Here is a 17,313-nt window from a genome sequence, read left to right on the forward strand (position 1 = left end):
TCTGAACTCTCCCCTGGGTATTATATATTCAAATTGAGTGTCCAATTCACTCTGTAAACCCAAACCTTCCCTCCAAAAGTGACTGACAAATCAGTATCGTTCTGGTGTCAGACTTTCTGTATTTTTACATCCATTTAGGGCTGTGGGTGTCGCTGGTTGGACCAGCACTTATTACCCATCCCTAGTTACTCTTGAGTAGTTGGTGATGAGCTGCCTTATTGAACTGCTCATCTGTGTGAAGTAGGGATAGCTCCATTAATGAGGGGATTCCAGGATTTTGACTCAGTGTGACTGAAGGAATGGTGATTATATTGCCAACTTGGGATGATGAGTGCCTTGAAGAGGAATTTGGAGGTGATGGTGTTCCCATGGATTTGAGGCCCTTGTCCTCCTAGATGATAGTGATCATGGGTTTGGAAGGTCATTATTTCTTCCATCCATGTTACTCACAATGGACTGTAACTCCAGAAATAGTTGCTATCCTATTCGATGTATGTTGTGTTGACGTTGAGGCCAGCCAGGAGACAGTGAGGACTGCAGATGCTGGAGCTCAGAGTCGAGAGTGTGGTGCTGGAAAAGCACAGCAGGTCAGGCAGCATCCGAGGAGCAGGAGAGTCGACGTTTTGGGCATCCTGATGAAGAGCTTATGCCTGAAACGGTCGTGTCTCCTGCTTCTCGGATGCTGCCTAGTCTGCTGTGCTTTTCCAGCACCACACTCTCGACTTTGAGGTCAGCCAGTATCCTTGCTTCCCAGAAAGGGGTTGAAGAATGTCGGAAGTATGGGCAGGAAAAGGACTGAAGTCTGCTGTGCCGTTCAGTGAAATGATAACCAAACTTTTACCTTTGGCATGAGCAGCACGGTGGCTCAGTGGTTAGCACTGATGCCTCACAGCGCCAGGGACCTGGGTTCAATTCCAGCACTCAGACGAGTGTCTGTGTGGAGTTTGCATATTTTCCCCATGTCTGTGTGGGTTTGCTCTGGGTGCTCCGGTTTCCTCCCACAGTCCAAACATGTGCCGGTTAGGTGGATTGGCCATGCTAAATTGCCCATAGTGTTCAGGGGTGTGCAGGCTAGGTGGATTATCCATGGGAAATGTGGGGTGACAGGGATAGGGTAGGGGGAGCAGGTCTGGGTGGGATAGTTGTTACAGAGTCAATGGACTGAACGGCTGAACTGGGATTCTATGAATGTACTCTCAACGGTCCTTATGTTTTATTAAAAACAAAGGACATGATCTTTCATTTTGCTCTTACACGTTCTCCATCGTTTTTTTCCCTTTCAGATGCACCTCAAGAAGTGAGACTGTGTGGTATGTCAACACTAGCTTTAGTTAATTGCAGGTGACTTTTGGGTTTTCCAATGTATCAAATCCACATAAAATGGATCAGGATGTGACATTTCTATCAGCAGCCACTATAACTCAAACAAGAAATCATGTCGCAGACATTCAAGTATGTGTTTTGTAAGCTGTCTCAGTTACCCACTATCGAGTATTTGGCCAAGTAGATCTTTACGGGACTTTGTGGTGCATCTGAGCCTCAAGAAAGCAAAAACTTTGGATGATGGAGATCTGAAACAGAGATAGGAATTGCTGAACATATTTAGGGTGGCACGGTGGCACAGTGGTTAGCACTGCTGCCTCACAGCTCCAGAGACCTGGGTTCAATTCCCGCCTCAGGCGACTGACTGTGTGGAGTTTGCACGTTCTCCCCGTGTCTGCGTGGGTTTCCTCCGGGTGCTCTGGTTTCCTCCCACAGTCCAAAGATGTGCAGGTCAGGTGAATTGGCCATGCTAAATTGCCCCTAGTGTTAGGTAAGGGGTAAATGTAGGGGGTATGGGTGGGTTACGCTTCGGCGGGGCGGTGTGGATTTGTTGGGCCGAAGGGCCTGTTTCCACACTGTAAGTAATCTAATCTGTAAGTAATCTAATATTCAGCAGGAAGAAGCTGCCAGTTGCTGCCAGACCTGCTGAGTTTCTCCAGCACATCATGCTTTTGTTCATTCTGGAGCCTCACCCCTTTCTTCCTTTATCCCCCGTTACGTTCCCTGTTCTTGTAATTTAATGGATTTACAAGAAGGGTATGTTCAGTGATACAGACCTTGACTGTTCCTGAGAAGAGAGACATGTTGCCAGAGCTTGAGGAATCGATAGCTTTCTCAATGGTAATGCTTTGGCCAATCAGAGTCAGCTTGCCAACCAATCAACACCCCTTTCTCCTACAGTATAATTGTTTGAATTTTGGCATTCTTGTACTTGTCCTGATGGGTGCCGGGCAAAAAGAAATCAGTAACACGATCCTTCAGCAATAGTGGAGGATCTGAGCTACAGGGAGAGGTTGAATAGGCTGGGGCTGTTTTCCTTGGAGCGTCGGAGGCTGAGGGGTGACTTTATAGAGGTTTATAAAATCATGAGGGGTATAGATAGGATAAATAGACAAAGTCTTTTCCCTGGGGTGGGGGAGTCCAGAACTAGAGGGCATAGGTTTAGGGTGAGACGGGAAAGATATAGAAGAGATCTAAGGGCAACATTTTCACTGGAGGGTGGTACGTGTGTGGAATGAGCTGCCAGAGGAAGTGATGGAGGCTGGTATAATAACAACACTTAAAAGGCATCAGGATGGGTATATGAGTCGGAAGGGTTTAGAGGGATATGGGCCAAGTGCTGGCAGATGGGACTAAAATAGATTGGGATATCTGGTCGGCATGGACGAGTTGGACCTGTTTTTGTGCTTTACATCTCTATGACTCTAATAGAGAAGCCCATTGATCTAATCCCCCCCCTTGTCTGGGAGCAAACGTGGCACAGCAATGAACTGTTGATGGGACTTTGTCCTGGGGGCGGGCTGGGGCAGTGTTGGTGGGGATGGGGCTGGGGCGGTGTTGGTGGGGGCGTGGTGGGGCTGTGTTGGTGGGGTGGTGCTGGGGAGGTGGTGGGAGCGGGGCTGGGGCGGTGTTGGTGGGGGTGGGGCTGGGGAGGTGGTGGTGGGGGCGTGGTGGGGCTGGGGTGGTGTTGGTGGGGATGGGGCTGGGGCGGTGTTGGTGAGGGCGGGGTGGGGCTGGGGCGGTGTTGGTGGGGGCGGGGTGGGGCTGGGCAGGTGGTGGTGGGGGCGTGGTGGGGCTGGGGCGGTGTTGGTGGGGGCGTGGTGGGGCTGGGGCGGTGTTGGTGGGGATGGGGCTGGGGCGGTGTTGGTGGGGACAGGGTGGGGCTGTGGCGGTGTTGGTGGGGGCGTGGTGGGGGCGTGGTGGGGCTGGGGAGGTGGTGGTGGGGGCGTGGTGGGGCTGGGGAGGTGTTGGTGGGGATGGGGCTGGGGCGGTGTTGGTGGGGACAGGGTGGGGCTGTGGCGGTGTTGGTGGGGGCGGGGTGGGGCTGTGTTGGTAGGGTGGTGCTGGGGAGGTGGTGGGGGCGGGGCTGGGGCGGTGTGGGTGGGGCTGGGGAGGTGGTGGGGCGGAGTTGGTGGGGGTTGGGGTGGGGTGGGGCTGGGGCTGTGTTAGTGGGGGCGAGGTTGGTGCGGTGTTGGTGAGGGCGGGGCTGGGGCAGGGTGGGGGCGGGGCTGGGGCGGGGTGGGGTTGGTGCGGTGTTGGTGGGGGTGGGGTTGGTGCGGTGTTGGTGGGGGCGGGGCTGGGGCGGTGTTGGTGGGGGCGGGGCCTGGGCAGTGTTGGTGAGGGCGGGGCTGGGTCAGTGTTGGTGGGGGCGGGGCTGGGTCAGTGTTGGTGAGGGTGGGGCTGGGTCAGTGTTGGTGAGGGCGGGACTGGGTCAGTGTTGGTGAGGGCGGGGCTGGATCAGTGTTGGTGGGGGCGGGGCTGGGTCAGTGTTGGTGGGGGCAGGGCTGGGTCAGTGTTGGTGAGGGCGGGGCTGGGTCAGTGTTGGTGGGGGCGGGGCTGGGTCAGTGTTGGTGAGGGCGGGGCCTGGGCAGTGTTGGTGAGGGCGGGGCTGGGTCAGTGTTGGTGGGGGCGGGGCTGGGTCAGTGTTGGTGAGGGCGGAGCTGGGGCGGCGTTGTTAGGGGTGGGGCTGGGGCAGTGGGGTCAGGTGATGGGACGGGGGCGGGGCCACTGAGGAGCTGCACTGAGAGTGGTGCTGGCTTTTAATTGATGCGTTACACCGAGACCAAGCCCCATCCCTCTTCCTCCCTCTGAATGCACCAGGGACCTGGGTTCAATTCCAGCCTCAGGCAACTGTCTGCGTGGAGTTTGCACATTCTCCCCATGTCTGCATGGGTTTCCTCCGGGTTATCCGGTTTCCTCCCACAATCCAAAGATGTGCAGGCTCGGTAGATTGGCCATGGGAAATGCTGAGTTACAGAGATAGGGTAGAGTGGCTGGGTCTGGCTGGGCTGCTTTTTGGAGGGTTGGTCTGGGCTGAATGGCTCGTCTCCACACTGTAGGGAGTCCATGGTTCTAAGTGAGCGCATTGAGCCTAAAAGAAAAATTGCCTTTAGGTAGCACCATTTGCAGAATGTCCCCAGCACTCTTCCAGCCAGGAAAGCACTTTTTGGCATCTGCAATGTGGGAAAAGCAGCAGGCAGTTTATATACAGGAAGCCCTCTCCAGTGGGAATGTGATAGTGATCAGAGGATCTGCTTGTGATGTTGCTTGAGCGGTGAATGTTAGCTGGGGCACTGGAGATCATTTCCCTGCTCTTTTATTGAATTGTATCGTGGGATATTTTTTATCTACCTCCGAGAGAAAGCAAGACATCTATTCTCTTTCCCAAAAAGACAGGGTCTCAGACAGTGCTGCACTCCATCTGTCCCATACTGCTGTGTCAGCCAGGCTCTTACGTTCAGATCCAGCAGTTTTCTGACTTCAAGATGAGGTGTAGGTCCTGTTCCAGTAGACTCCCTCAGTACTGCACTGCTGTCTAATTTTATAACTGTGCTCTCATGCCGTAGCAATCCACCGATAACGTTTTACTCCATTTGTTTCAGCGACTGACAAAGTGGCGCTGCTGATCGGGAACATGAACTACGTGAATCACCCCAAGCTGCTGGCCACTGTGATGGATGTTTTTGAACTGTCGAACCTGTTGCAGCAGCTAAATTTCCGGGTGGTTTCCCTAATGGACCTGACTAAAGAGGAGATGCAGAGTGCAGTCATGCAATTTCTTCAGCTCCTGGACTCCGGTGTCTACGGTAAGCGGGCAGTGATGGAATTGTGCGTTCCCACTTCACCCTAAACACGGTCCGTGTCAATGAAGGAAATTTGTTTCAAAAGGCGTGCCCCAATTAGTGAGCCGGAATTATTTTAAACTCACCAGAAATTCTTGGGGATTGGCTCTGTCCAGGTTCTGTGCTGTCGTGTCTTATTCTGTTTTATACTTGGATATTCCAATCTAGCCTTGGCTTGATCTGGCCATGTTACAGTGATCAAATAGGAAGGCTTGCCATTCATGTACATTTACCCTGTGTACTGATTTGATTTGATTTGATTTATTATTTCTACATGTACCTGGGTACAGTGAAAACTTGTGTTTTGCGTGCAGTACAGGTAGGTCATGTCACACAAAGTACATTAGGGTAATAAAATAGAGCAAGGAATACAATACTTTGATTGTGGGGAAGGTGCATAAAGACCGAAATCAACACTAAATTTAAAATGTGAGAGCTCCATTCAAAAGTTTTAATGACAATGGGGAAGAAGCTGTTGTTGAATCTGTTGGTCTGTGTGTTTAAGTTTTTTGTATCTTCTGCCCGACGGAAGACGTTGGGAGAGAGTATAGAGAAGGGGAGGTGAAGAGACGAGGGAGCGGTCTTTGATTATGTGAGAAATGTAGGTGGAGTCAATGGATGGCAGGTTGGCTTGCTTGATGGACTGGGCTGTGTTCACAACGTGCTCTAGTTTCTTACAGACCTGGGCAGGGCAGTTGTCATACCACTCTGTGATGCATCTGAATAGAATGCTTTCTGTGGTGCATCCATAAACATTGATAAGAGTCTTTGTGGACGTGTTGAATTTCCTTAGCCTCCTGAGGAACATTGTTGTGCTTTCTTGACCGTCGCATCAATGTGGATGGACCAGGACAGATTAGTGCTCACCACTCCTAGGAACTTGACATTCTGGACCAAGTCCACCTCCATGTGGGACCCCGTGGAGGAACCATGTCGAAAAACACAGACTGCAGTGTGAAGCAAGTGGCGATTGGGAAGCTTATACTTGGCCAACTTAAACTGACTGGACTGATGAAGGGCTTTTGCCCGAAACATCGATTTTCCTGCTCCTCGGATGCTGCTTGACCTGCTGTGCTTTTCCAGCACCACTCTAATCCAGACTCTGATCTCCAGCATCTACAGTCCTCACCTTTGCCTGCCCTGACTGGACTGTACACTTGCTGAGAGATGCATTTGCACTTTGCTGATGGGAAGGGGTGTTTTAAAAAATTCTCAAGGTCAGGTTCGTAGGAGAGTAGTCTGACACAGAACAAACGACCAAGAGGCGAGTCTGCTAGAATATGGGCATTTTATTCCCCGCAGCGTCGCCACAACGGGTCTGGCTTATACTCACTCTACATGTTACCGGAACTGGGAGCCGTCAGTTCTCGTAGAGCGGTTGCCAACAACCCACGCTCGGCGGTTAAACGTAACCCCGGAGCAGACTCACCGAACTGGAGACTTTTCCAGCTGATATACTCTTTTCCAGATATAAACATTCATGTGAACAGCAGAGCAAGGCTAAAAAACACATTCCATTCTGGTTACATACAGATAAGAAGATTCACACGGGGAGGTGTGTAACAAGATTCACACGGGACTAAGCAACACCTCCATTCCGGTTAGATTCACACATGTATTGGGACATAATTTTTAACCGTTTCACCACATTCCACTGCTTGGAATTTTACACCACAAGGGGAGGTCACCAAAAAAGGTCTCTCTGACCCAGAAATGCACAGGATTAGTTCCCAGTTGCTGTTCACAAAAAGTAGGTACAAATGTGACTGTCCAAATGGCCCCCCTTTTGTAAGCAAAGCAAAGTGTGATTTCAGGGTGGAGAGATTAAGGAGACTCTGTCGGTACACTCTAGTGTGTGTAAGAACAACAGCTCATGTTGTAGCAGTCAGGATTCATACAGGGATTGAAGGGGTTAATGCAGGCAGGTAGTTTTCTCTGGCTGCACTTTGTAGGGGGTTAGGGGTTGCCTGAAACCAGCTGATGCAGACTCTGGCTAAAGGCTGATCATTTGTGGCTGCGATGAGGAGGAATTTCCGCACTCCGAGGGGGTAAATCATTGGAATTGTCTACCTCGCAGGACAATAGGAGCTCAGATAATTGAATGTGAGTGAGACAGGGATTGATAGATTTAGAGATACCAAAGGTATCAAGGGATATGGCTTTCAAATAGAGGATCAGCCATGATCCTGAATAGCAGAATAGACCCAAAGGCAGAATGGCCTACTGCTCCTATTTCCTATGTCCCTCTGATTCTATGGTGCAAACCATGTGTCATAGATTGGCAGCTGTTCCCATTAGGTATTTGTCAGGGTGATGCTTAGAACAGTTGTGCTTCTGTCCAAGTTGATGGCGGTAGCTCAAACTTTGGAGGAGTATTTTGTATCTGTTAGTTCTGAGTAAGGAGGAGTTAAACATCCATAGCCAGAGACAAGCTCATTTATCTAACAATCTCTGTTTTGACATTCTTAAATGAAATGACCCGAGGTTCAGATGAACCGAGTAACATAGTTCCCATTAATTGCACATGTAATCCTGCATTTCCAAAATTATGAAGGGGATTGGGGAAGAGTGAGCAGATTGGTCAAGACGGAAATGTCGGGTTGAAATGCGGATCTCCATATAGGATCCAACCCAATCCCTGTATGAATCCTGACTGCTACAACATGAGCTGTTGTTCTTACACACACTAGAGTGTACCGACAGAGTCTCCTGAAATCACACTTTGCTTTGCTTACAAAAGGGGGCCATTTGGACAGTCACATTTCTGGGTTGTAGGGGGAAGGGGTGGGTGAATGTAAGATTCGCCTGTTAAATTACACCCACCTCCCTTCACATGCTTTAATGTGTTTGGTGAAAACTCTCAAAGAGAGAATGCTACACCCAAACAAAGTCAATTTTTCACTTCATAGTATTGAAGATCCCAGAACTGCATTCGAGAAAGGTCATTGGTCCCAAGGAAGACTAATTATCTCCAACAAATATCTTAGGCTCAGACAGATAAAGTAGTTTCTTCAGCCCTACCCTTCCTCAGGGCTTGGTGGTCTAGCAGAGTAATGGCTGAGGTGCTAATTATTTGGGTATGTTAATTATTTAGATAAGGCACCGTTTACTTAAATACCTGGAATATTTATAAAGAGAGACTCACAAAACCACATTTTAATTAGGTTTAGTGTGTTTCTTTTGAGGGTTTGTTTTAAGTTGCTCCTTTATGAGGCTATTTGGTTTCAGTTAACTTAATTTATAGAGTCATAGAGTTGTACAGCACAGAAACAGACCTTCGGTCCAACTCGTCCATGCTGACCAGATATCCCAAACCAATCTAGTCCCTGGCCCATATCCCTCTAAACCCTTCCTTCTCATATACCAATTCTTTTTGATTGATTCACAAGATTTGTTGAAATAGTTATTGAGTTATTGATATCAATTATTGGAATTTCGGGCTCCCGTCGCTCCAAGACTACAGTGCCCATTGTGGTTCCTGCTTTCTCACAGTATTCTACCCTCACAGCTCTCCCATCCCCATCTCCGAGTTCTCACCAAAGAGGGGAAATGACCCTTGTTAGACCTGAAACTGAGGTCACAGTAACACAAGGTTCAAAAAGCATCGTTTTCCAATAAACACCAACATCCCATTGGTCTTCTAAAAGGCTAGCACAGACACAGAAGGCAGGGTGGCTCCTTCCTCGATGCTGTAACCGTTCCCTGACTGTATTCTCGTCAAGTGATTTGATGGACCCAGACTGGGGACATGGTTTCAAATGGGCAAGCGATAGCCTAGTGGTATTATTGCTAATTAATCTGGAAACTCAACTAACGTTATTCAAATTTCTTTCATGGTTTTATCAAAAATTGTGTAAAGAGAAACCATCTGCCCAAGCTAAGTCTTAATTTAAGCTTTATAAAGTTCCCTCAACTTTTTTCTTTTATATATCCTGATCAACGTGTTCAGAGATGGTATGACACACCTCTGGATTAAGTGGGACTTGAATCCAGATCTCCTGGCTCAGAGGTAGGAACATTATCACCGTGGCATACAAGCCCCTTCCTTTAGTGTGTACACTTGTATGGTGTCCATTTAAAGTTCAATTAGATTTATTTGGTTTAATTAAAAGGACAAATGAGGAAATGCTGGGACACAGGGTTAAAAATCACATGACACAAGGTTATAGTCTATCAGTTTTATTTGCAAGCTTTCGGAGCACTGCACCTTCGTCAGGTAGCTGGTGGGGTAGGATCATAGGACACAGAATTTATTGTCATGTGATTTTTAACTCTGTCCACCCCAGTCCAGCACCGGCACCTCCACATTAGGGACGCAGGGTGGTGTGGAGAGAAGAGACATCAAGATTGTTAAGTGAAGTAGGTTGAGTCTGGTGTCATATAACACTGGCTTAGGATCAGTTTAATATGAAATGTTCACATGTGAACCACCCACATGGACAGTACAGTGCGATTCATAAAGGAGCAACTTAAAATAAACCCTCAAAAGAAACACACTAAATCTAATTAAAATGTGGTTTTGTGAGTCTCTCTTTATAAATATTCCAGGTATTTAAGTAAACAGTGCCTTCTCTAAATAATTAACATACTTAAATAATTAGCACTGTAATGTGCCCATCAGCAATTCCTGACTTGGGATAGAATGGGAAGCTCTTGCAGTGTCTGATGTTGAAATTCTGTCAGTGGATGCGAATACTGATATATGTCCCTGGATGTAGACTTAGAGCTATTGAGTGAGACCAGAGCAATGAGTCATTGCACCCTTTCATTGTAACGAGCGAGTGCCCAGTTATCGAAATGGCCGTACACTGAGTGAGCATCCACTTGATAGCTGCAATGGAAAAGTATCACCATTCACGGTCATTAGTGAGTAACCATTTTAATCATTAGTTATCAGTCAGTACCTTGGTCACCACAGGATGAAGGAGGAGGGGGAAATGCAGAAACTGCCTTGCCCACCAAGCTTGGATCACTTCATTCCAAACTGCCTTAAATCAAGACAGCAACAACAATGTGCATTCATATAGCACCTTTGTGTATTTGTTGCATTTTCTCTGGGGTGACTCTTCATTTTTAATTCCTCCCTCTCTCATCAATCCCTGCCTGCTGGGGGGGGCAGGGGGAGAAGGGGCAGGGGGGAGAGGAGAGGAAGGAAGCCAAATGGCCTCATCTTTCTTCTATTCCTGTATTTTGAACTCTCAACCACATCGTGAGAATTGATAATTAGTCATTATTATGGAAACTGAAAACCTGAAGAGAAGTTTCCACTTTGAATCTATAGATCAGTATCAATACATCACCGCTAATTATAAACAGTGACATAATCTACAGAAATCTTGGAAAGTCACCTCAAGCTAAAGTCCCTCCATCTGTTTCTCTCATTTTCCATTGGGTAGATGTCTATACATAGTGTGGTATGTGTTCATGAGATTGAGAGATTATTGAGCAGCTCTCCATCAATCCTCTAACCCAGCCGAGCTCCTCCATGCCAACAGAGGTGGAGCACAGCTCAGAGCTCACACAACGCAGTCAATAAGAGGTCATGTTGCAGCTGTACAGGACATCGGTTAGGCCACTGTTGGAATATTGTATGAAATTCTGGTCTCCTTCCTATCGGAAAGATGTTGTGAAACTTGAAAGGGTTCATAAAAGATTTACAAGGATGTTGTCAGGGTTGGAGGCTTTGAGCTACAGGGAGAGGCTGAACAGGCTGGGGCTGTTTTCCCTGGAGCGTTGGGTGCTGCGGGGTGACCTTATAGAGGTTTACAAAATTAAGAGGGGCATAGATAAGGTAAATAGGCAAAGTCTTTTCCCTGGGGTCGGGTAGTTCAGAACTAGAGGGCATAGGTTTATGGTGAGAGGGGAAAGATGTAAAAGAGACCTACGGGGCAACGTTTTCACGCAGAGGGTGGTACGTGTATGGAATGAGCTGCCAGATGAAGTGGTGGAGGCTGGTACAATTGCAACATTTAAAAGGCATCTGGATGGGTATACGAACAGGAAGGGTTTGGAGGGATATGGACCGGGTGCTGGCTGGTGGGACTAGATTGGGTTGGGATATCTGGCCGGCATGGACGGGTTGGACCGAAGGGTCTGTTTCCGTGCTGTACATCTCTATGACTCTATGACAAGGATCAGAAAGAGCCAATCAAAGTTCCTGTTCTGACCAGTGCTTGGTGTTAGCCCTTAGACCACATCTTCCAAGAAATGGGTGGCAAGGGGTCTTCAGACCTCTGTTAGAACAAGTATTGTCTTAAGAACTTAATGTCTCTCATCATAAATAAGGACAAAAAGCACAGCCTTAAAAAGGAAAGTGCATCCTGGTCCATCACTGACTAGAATCCCTCCAGCTGAAGAATGTACATTGTTTTGTATGAACACATTGGAATGAGAGAGTGATTGGTGGGTAATATCAAGGAAGAAATCAGATTTGCGTACAGTATTTGGACTTGCATAGTAAAATACCTGAAGACCATGTGAGAATGTTAAACAAAATATCTTTTTGAAAGGTTGTCTGTTGTAATCCCAGAAACACAGTTGGCTCGGATCGATCCCCCTCGTAGTTATTTTTAAGGATGAGTCCTGGGCTGTCACATGTTTGATGTTTAACTCCCATTATGTGGATGGATTGGAGATGCTGGGGCTAGTTTCTATGGAGAAGAGTAGGTGGAGAGAGGATATAATCGAGGTGTTCAAAAATCAAGAGGGGTCTGGATGGAGGCGATAGTAGGAAACTATTCCCAGAAACCACTGAGTACTAGAAGAATCACAGAATTCCTACACTGTGGAAGGAGGCCAGTCGGCCCATCGAGTCCACACTGACCCTCTGGCAGTCACCCGTGGATGGAATTGAACCTGGATCCTGGTGCTGTGAGGCAGCAATGCTAACCACTGAGCCACCTTGGGTCCCAAGGAAGAGATGGGTGTACCTTGAGTAATGAAAGAACCTATTGGAGAGATATTTTGTTTGACATTCCCATATGGTCTTCGGGTATTTACCACGCAAGTCCAAATTGTTGATCTTTAGAAAGGTGCTTTGCAAATCTTAATTTCTTCCTTGATATTTACCACCAATCACTCCCTCATTCCAATGTGTTCATACAAGACAATGTATATTCTTCAGCTAGAGGGATACTTGTCAGTGATGGACCAGGTTGTACAAACATCATTACACAGGGACTGTTTAGTTTCTGGAATGTAGTGGAGGCCAATTTGATTGCCACGTTAAAAAGAGATTTGGATATCTAGAGGAAAACAGGCAGGCTGAAAGAGTATGGAATGGGTCTGTGTTGCTCTGGCAGAGTGCGATCCCAGACATGGTGGGCCAAATAGCCTCCCTCCTGTGCTTGAGATTCTCTTCCAGCCAGGCCTGGAGCAGTGCTGTTGGGAATGAGCTGAACAGGATCTCAATCCCTCCCCCACTTCATACCCCTCCACAAAGGGTGGAAGGATCTGATGAAATGTATGAGGTAAATGTTCCTATCTTGTGGAAAGCTGCCCATCATTAAGAACACAGAAAAGGAGCAGACCTAGATCGATAACCTCTGCGTGACCAGACGAATGGTCCCACTGAACAGTAAACAGCAGTGGCTGTCCTCTGCCACCTCATTGTCAGTGAAAAGACAGCAGCTAAATGACAGGCTGAAGGAGGGATAGAGCAGGAGCCAGCCTCTGTGTCAAGGCTGTGATGGTATGCGCTATTTCTGGCTTGCCACTGTTTCACCTCCGTGTTTGGTAATTGGGGAGGGGACGAAGGAGAGGGTGAGCACTCCTCTCACAGTCTCGCATTATTTCTGTTGCCATCACTGGTCGGAGCTGAGCTCCAGCTCTCAGACAGAGCAGCCGAGAGGTGTTGACAGGAAACAGTCTGCTCCACTCGCACTGCTGTTCTTGTAGTTCAGACAGTGAGAGATATTGGCTTATAATTGTACAGAATATTCAATGTAGAAATAGGCTGATCAGTCCAATTATTTTAATCCGTCATGCGACATGGCATATTTGTTGCCAGTTCCTAATTGCCCTCGAACTGAGTGGCTGACTAAACCATCGCAGAGAGGACAGTTAAGAATCAACCAAATCACATTGGGTCTGGAGCCATGTAGAGACCAGACTGGGAAAGGACCGCAGATTTCCTTCCCTGAAGTGAGCCAGATAGATCTTTACACCAATCATCAACACTCCGATTCAAATCTAGATTTATTAATTGAATTTAAATTTCGCTAATTGTTTTGGTAGGATTTGAACCCCTGTCCCCGTGGTATTAGCCTGTATCTTTGGATGTATTATCATAGAATCCCTACAGTGTGGAAACAGGCCCTTTGGCCCAACAAGTCCACACCAACCCTTTGAAGAGTCATCCACCCAGACCCATTCCCCTACCCTATTACTTTACATTTACCCTGACGAATGCACCTAACCTAACTTAGCGTGGCCAATTCACCTAACCTGCACATCTTTGGATTGTGGGGAGGAAACCCATGCAGACATGGGGAGAATGTGCAAACTCCACACAGTCGCCCGACGGTGGATTTGAACCCAAGTCCCTGGTGCTGTGAGACAGCAGTGCTAACCACTGAGCCACCATGCCAGCCTAACAATGTCCAATGCCATTGCCACTATGTACACTGTTTCCCCTTGCTGGTGTTCACCCTCTATATGAGCTTGGTCCCAGCCTCTTCACTAAACTCAATCAACGTAGACTTCTTTTTCTCTCTTGTGTTTGCCTGAATTCTCTTTAAATGCATCTCACCTCAACCGCACCACTATGATGGTGAATTCCACATTCTGACCACTGGCTGAGTGTAAGATGTTTCAACCCAGTTCCCCATTATTTAGTGACACTGGTCCATTTCTGGTGTGGTCTGTTCCCACAAGGCAAGTAATTGTTTGAATAATTTAATGTGTTTGCGTTGTGGCACTGGGGTGAAACTCAGTGTGCTGAATCACAACCACATTGCCACGCAAAGTAACCATAACATCGTGTACACCTCAGTCATAGAACCCTCGTCATCAGTTTAAAGCACCATTCATCATTCAGCACTCCTCAGATACTGAAGGAGACTATGTCCAAAGGCAACAAGACCACTCAGGTTTGTGCTACTGGTGGTAAGTAACATGCACCTTGCACAAGTGCCAGGCAATGATCATCTCCAACAAGAGACAATTTAACCATCACCCCTTGGCATTAATTGGCATTGCCATCTCTGCATTCACGCACCATTAGCATCCTGTGGGTTACCATTGACCAGAAACTCAACTGAACTAACTGGTTCAGTGAAAGTGTAGCGCTGGAAAAGCACAGCAGATCAGGCAGCATCCGAGGAGCTGGAGAGTCAACATTTCAGGCATAAGCTGTTACTGATGACGCAATTATGCTCAAAACGTCAACTCTCCTGCTCCTCGGAAGCTGTCTGATCTGCTGTGTTTTTCCAGCACCACACGTTTTGACTCTGATCTCCAGCATCTGCTGTCCTCGCTTTCCCCCTGAACTAACTGGTTAAATACTGTATCTATAGTATTTGAAAGAGACATCACCCGTTGTCAGTCAATGGTGTTACCCTCACTGTATTCCTCACTATTAACATTTCTGAGGGTTATCATTTAACAGTAACTCAACTGGACTCACTAAGGGTCAGTTAGACTTGAAACGTCAGCTCTTTTCTCTCCTTACAGATGCTGCCAGACCTGCTGAGATTTTCCAGCATTTCACTTTTGGTTTCACTATTTCTAACTGTGGTTTCAAGAGCAGATCAGAGGCTAGGATATAATTTTATAAATATGTAAAAATGACGATCACTCAAATTGAGTTTGTCTGAAGAATGACCTCATCAAAATTATGAGTACTATTCTCCAAAAGGTCAGAATAAGATTTACTCAAAGTGGAATCTGTCTTGTATGCCCAATGTGAATCATTATTTGTGATATTTTCCTGACCTGACCGAACCGCCCAACTATTAGTTACAAAAGTAAATCCAGTCCCTGACTCGCAGTACACATTCTCATGCAGAAATAGTCATATAGTGTGGAAATAGTACTCCTGTTGTTTGTAATTTTCCATATTTCATATCTTGTGCTCAAGTTGTTGAGGTGGACTTCAAAGTAGATGCAAAGGAGAATATACTGGAGCCTAATGTGTGCTTTGCATGACCCCTCTGTAGATTCATCCAGAGTTCACTTAACAACTTATAGAGCTGAAAGAATCTTACTGCGTAAAAGGTTACTGAATAAACTAACAACAGTATGTTGGCGATCATGTTGTAGCCTGGATAGAGGTTTGGCTAACTAACAGGAAACAGTCATAGTCATACAGCATGGAAACAAGCCCTTTGGTCCAACCAGTCCATGCCTAACATTGAGGAGAAAGTGAGGTCTGCAGATGCTGGAGATCAGAGCTGAAAATGTGTTGCTGGAAAAGCGCAACAGGTCAGGCAGCACCCAGGGAGCAGGAGAATCGACGTTTCGGGCACAAGCCCTTCTTCAGGAATGGGGAAAGTTTGTCCAGCAGGCTAAGATAAAAGGTAGGGAGGAGGGACTTGGGGGAGGGGCGTCGGAAATGTGATAGGCGGAAAGAGGTCAAGGTGAGGGTGATAGGTCAGACTGGGGTGGGGGCGGAGAGGTCAGGTCATCTCCTCTGCACAGAAGCTCTTCAGCCACATTCTCAAACAGACATTCTTCCTGACCTCTCCGCCCCCACCCCAGTCTGACCTATCACCCTCACCTTGACCTCTTTCCACCTATCACATTTCCGACGCCCCTCCCCCAAGTCCCTCCTCCCTACCTTTTATCTTAGCCTGCTGGACAAACTTTCCTCATTCCTGAAGAAGGGTTTATGCCCGAAACGTCGATTCTCCTGTTCCCTGGGTGCTGCCTGACGTGCTGCGCTTTTCCATGCCTAACATTCCTGATGAAGGGCTTATGCCCAAAACGTCGATTCTCCTGCTCCTCGGTGCTGCCTGACCTGCTGTACTTTTCCAGAGCCACTTTTCGACGATGCCAAACAGAATCCCAAACTAAACTAGTTCCACCTGCCTGCTCCTGGCCCACTTCCCTCCAAGTCTTTCCTATTCATGTACTTATCTAAGTGTCTTTTAGACGTTATAACTATGCCTACATCCACCACTTCCTCAGGAAGTTCATTTCACATGCAAGCTACCCTCTGTTTTAAAAAAAGTTGCCCCAATATCATTTTCAAATCTTTCTCCTCTAACCATAAAACTTTGCCCCTTAGTCTTGAAATCCCCCATTCCAGGGAAAAGACACTTACCATTCACCTTATCTATACCCCTCACGATTTTATAAACCTCTATAAGGTCGCCTCTCAACCTCCTACACTCCAGTGAAAAAAGCTCCAGCCTATCCAGCATTCCTTTATACCTCAAACCTTATGTACCTGACAGCATCCTGGTAAACCTCTTCTGAACCCTCCCTAGATGCTTGATATCCTTCCTCTAGCAGGGCAACCAGAACTGGACACAGTACTCCAGAAGGGGTCTCACCAATGTCCTGTACAACCTCAACATAGTGCCCCAACTACTGTACTCAAAGGACTGAGCAATGACGGCAAGCGTGCCAAACCCCTTTTTAACCACCCTGTCTATATGTGACACAAACTTTAAAGAATTATGTACCTGACCCCCTAGGTTGTTCTGTTCTACATCACTACCCAAGGCCTTACTATTTGTTATATTAGGCCTATCTTTGTTTGTTGTACCAAAATGCATACCTCTCATTTATTCAAATTAAACTCTATCTGCCATTTCTCAGCCCATTGAGGATTCTGGGTAATCCAAGATGGAGGATGAGAAAAATTTGTGGCTGTAAGAACTGCTTTTTTTTTAGGTATTTTAAGTGTTAGAGGGGATTTCCTCGAATTTCAGGAACAGTAATTACTGTTTTATAAGCTGTTGCATTGTTTTGGAACTTTACAGGGGGAAAAAGGATCAAAAGGAGGAAGAGAGACAAATCAGAGACCACATGGTCAGTGATTCAAACGAGAAAGAAACCTGCACTGCTGTCTGACACAGCAGTGAACCTGCACAGTTACTGCCTTTGCTGTTTGAGTTCAGGTATCTCTGGACATCAGAGGAGTGTGTCTAAGAAAAATTAACAAACAGTGAAATTCATAGCTGACCTTGGAGGAACCTGTGTG

General features: G+C 47.1%; 1 protein-coding gene across 2 annotated transcripts in view; it reads left to right on the forward strand.

The window, feature by feature from the left end:
- Nucleotides 1-17,313, forward strand: part of malt3 (MALT paracaspase 3) — a 138,269-nt gene that overhangs the window by 70,306 nt on the left and 50,650 nt on the right. Inside the window, exons 9-10 of one of the 2 annotated variants that reach the window (XM_087982224.1) lie at nucleotides 1,284-1,310; nucleotides 4,926-5,129. In XM_087982224.1, the coding sequence (XP_087838350.1) occupies nucleotides 1,284-1,310; nucleotides 4,926-5,129 (231 nt within the window). The remainder of the gene's footprint in view (nucleotides 1-1,283; nucleotides 1,311-4,925; nucleotides 5,130-17,313) is intronic. The other variant, XM_087982223.1, reaches the window with a different exon arrangement.

Source organism: Chiloscyllium plagiosum, unplaced genomic scaffold (assembly GCF_037043375.1).
Source record: "Chiloscyllium plagiosum isolate Xiang-an unplaced genomic scaffold, Cpla_swu_hap1 HiC_scaffold_42, whole genome shotgun sequence".
Lineage (NCBI taxonomy): Eukaryota > Metazoa > Chordata > Chondrichthyes > Orectolobiformes > Hemiscylliidae > Chiloscyllium > Chiloscyllium plagiosum.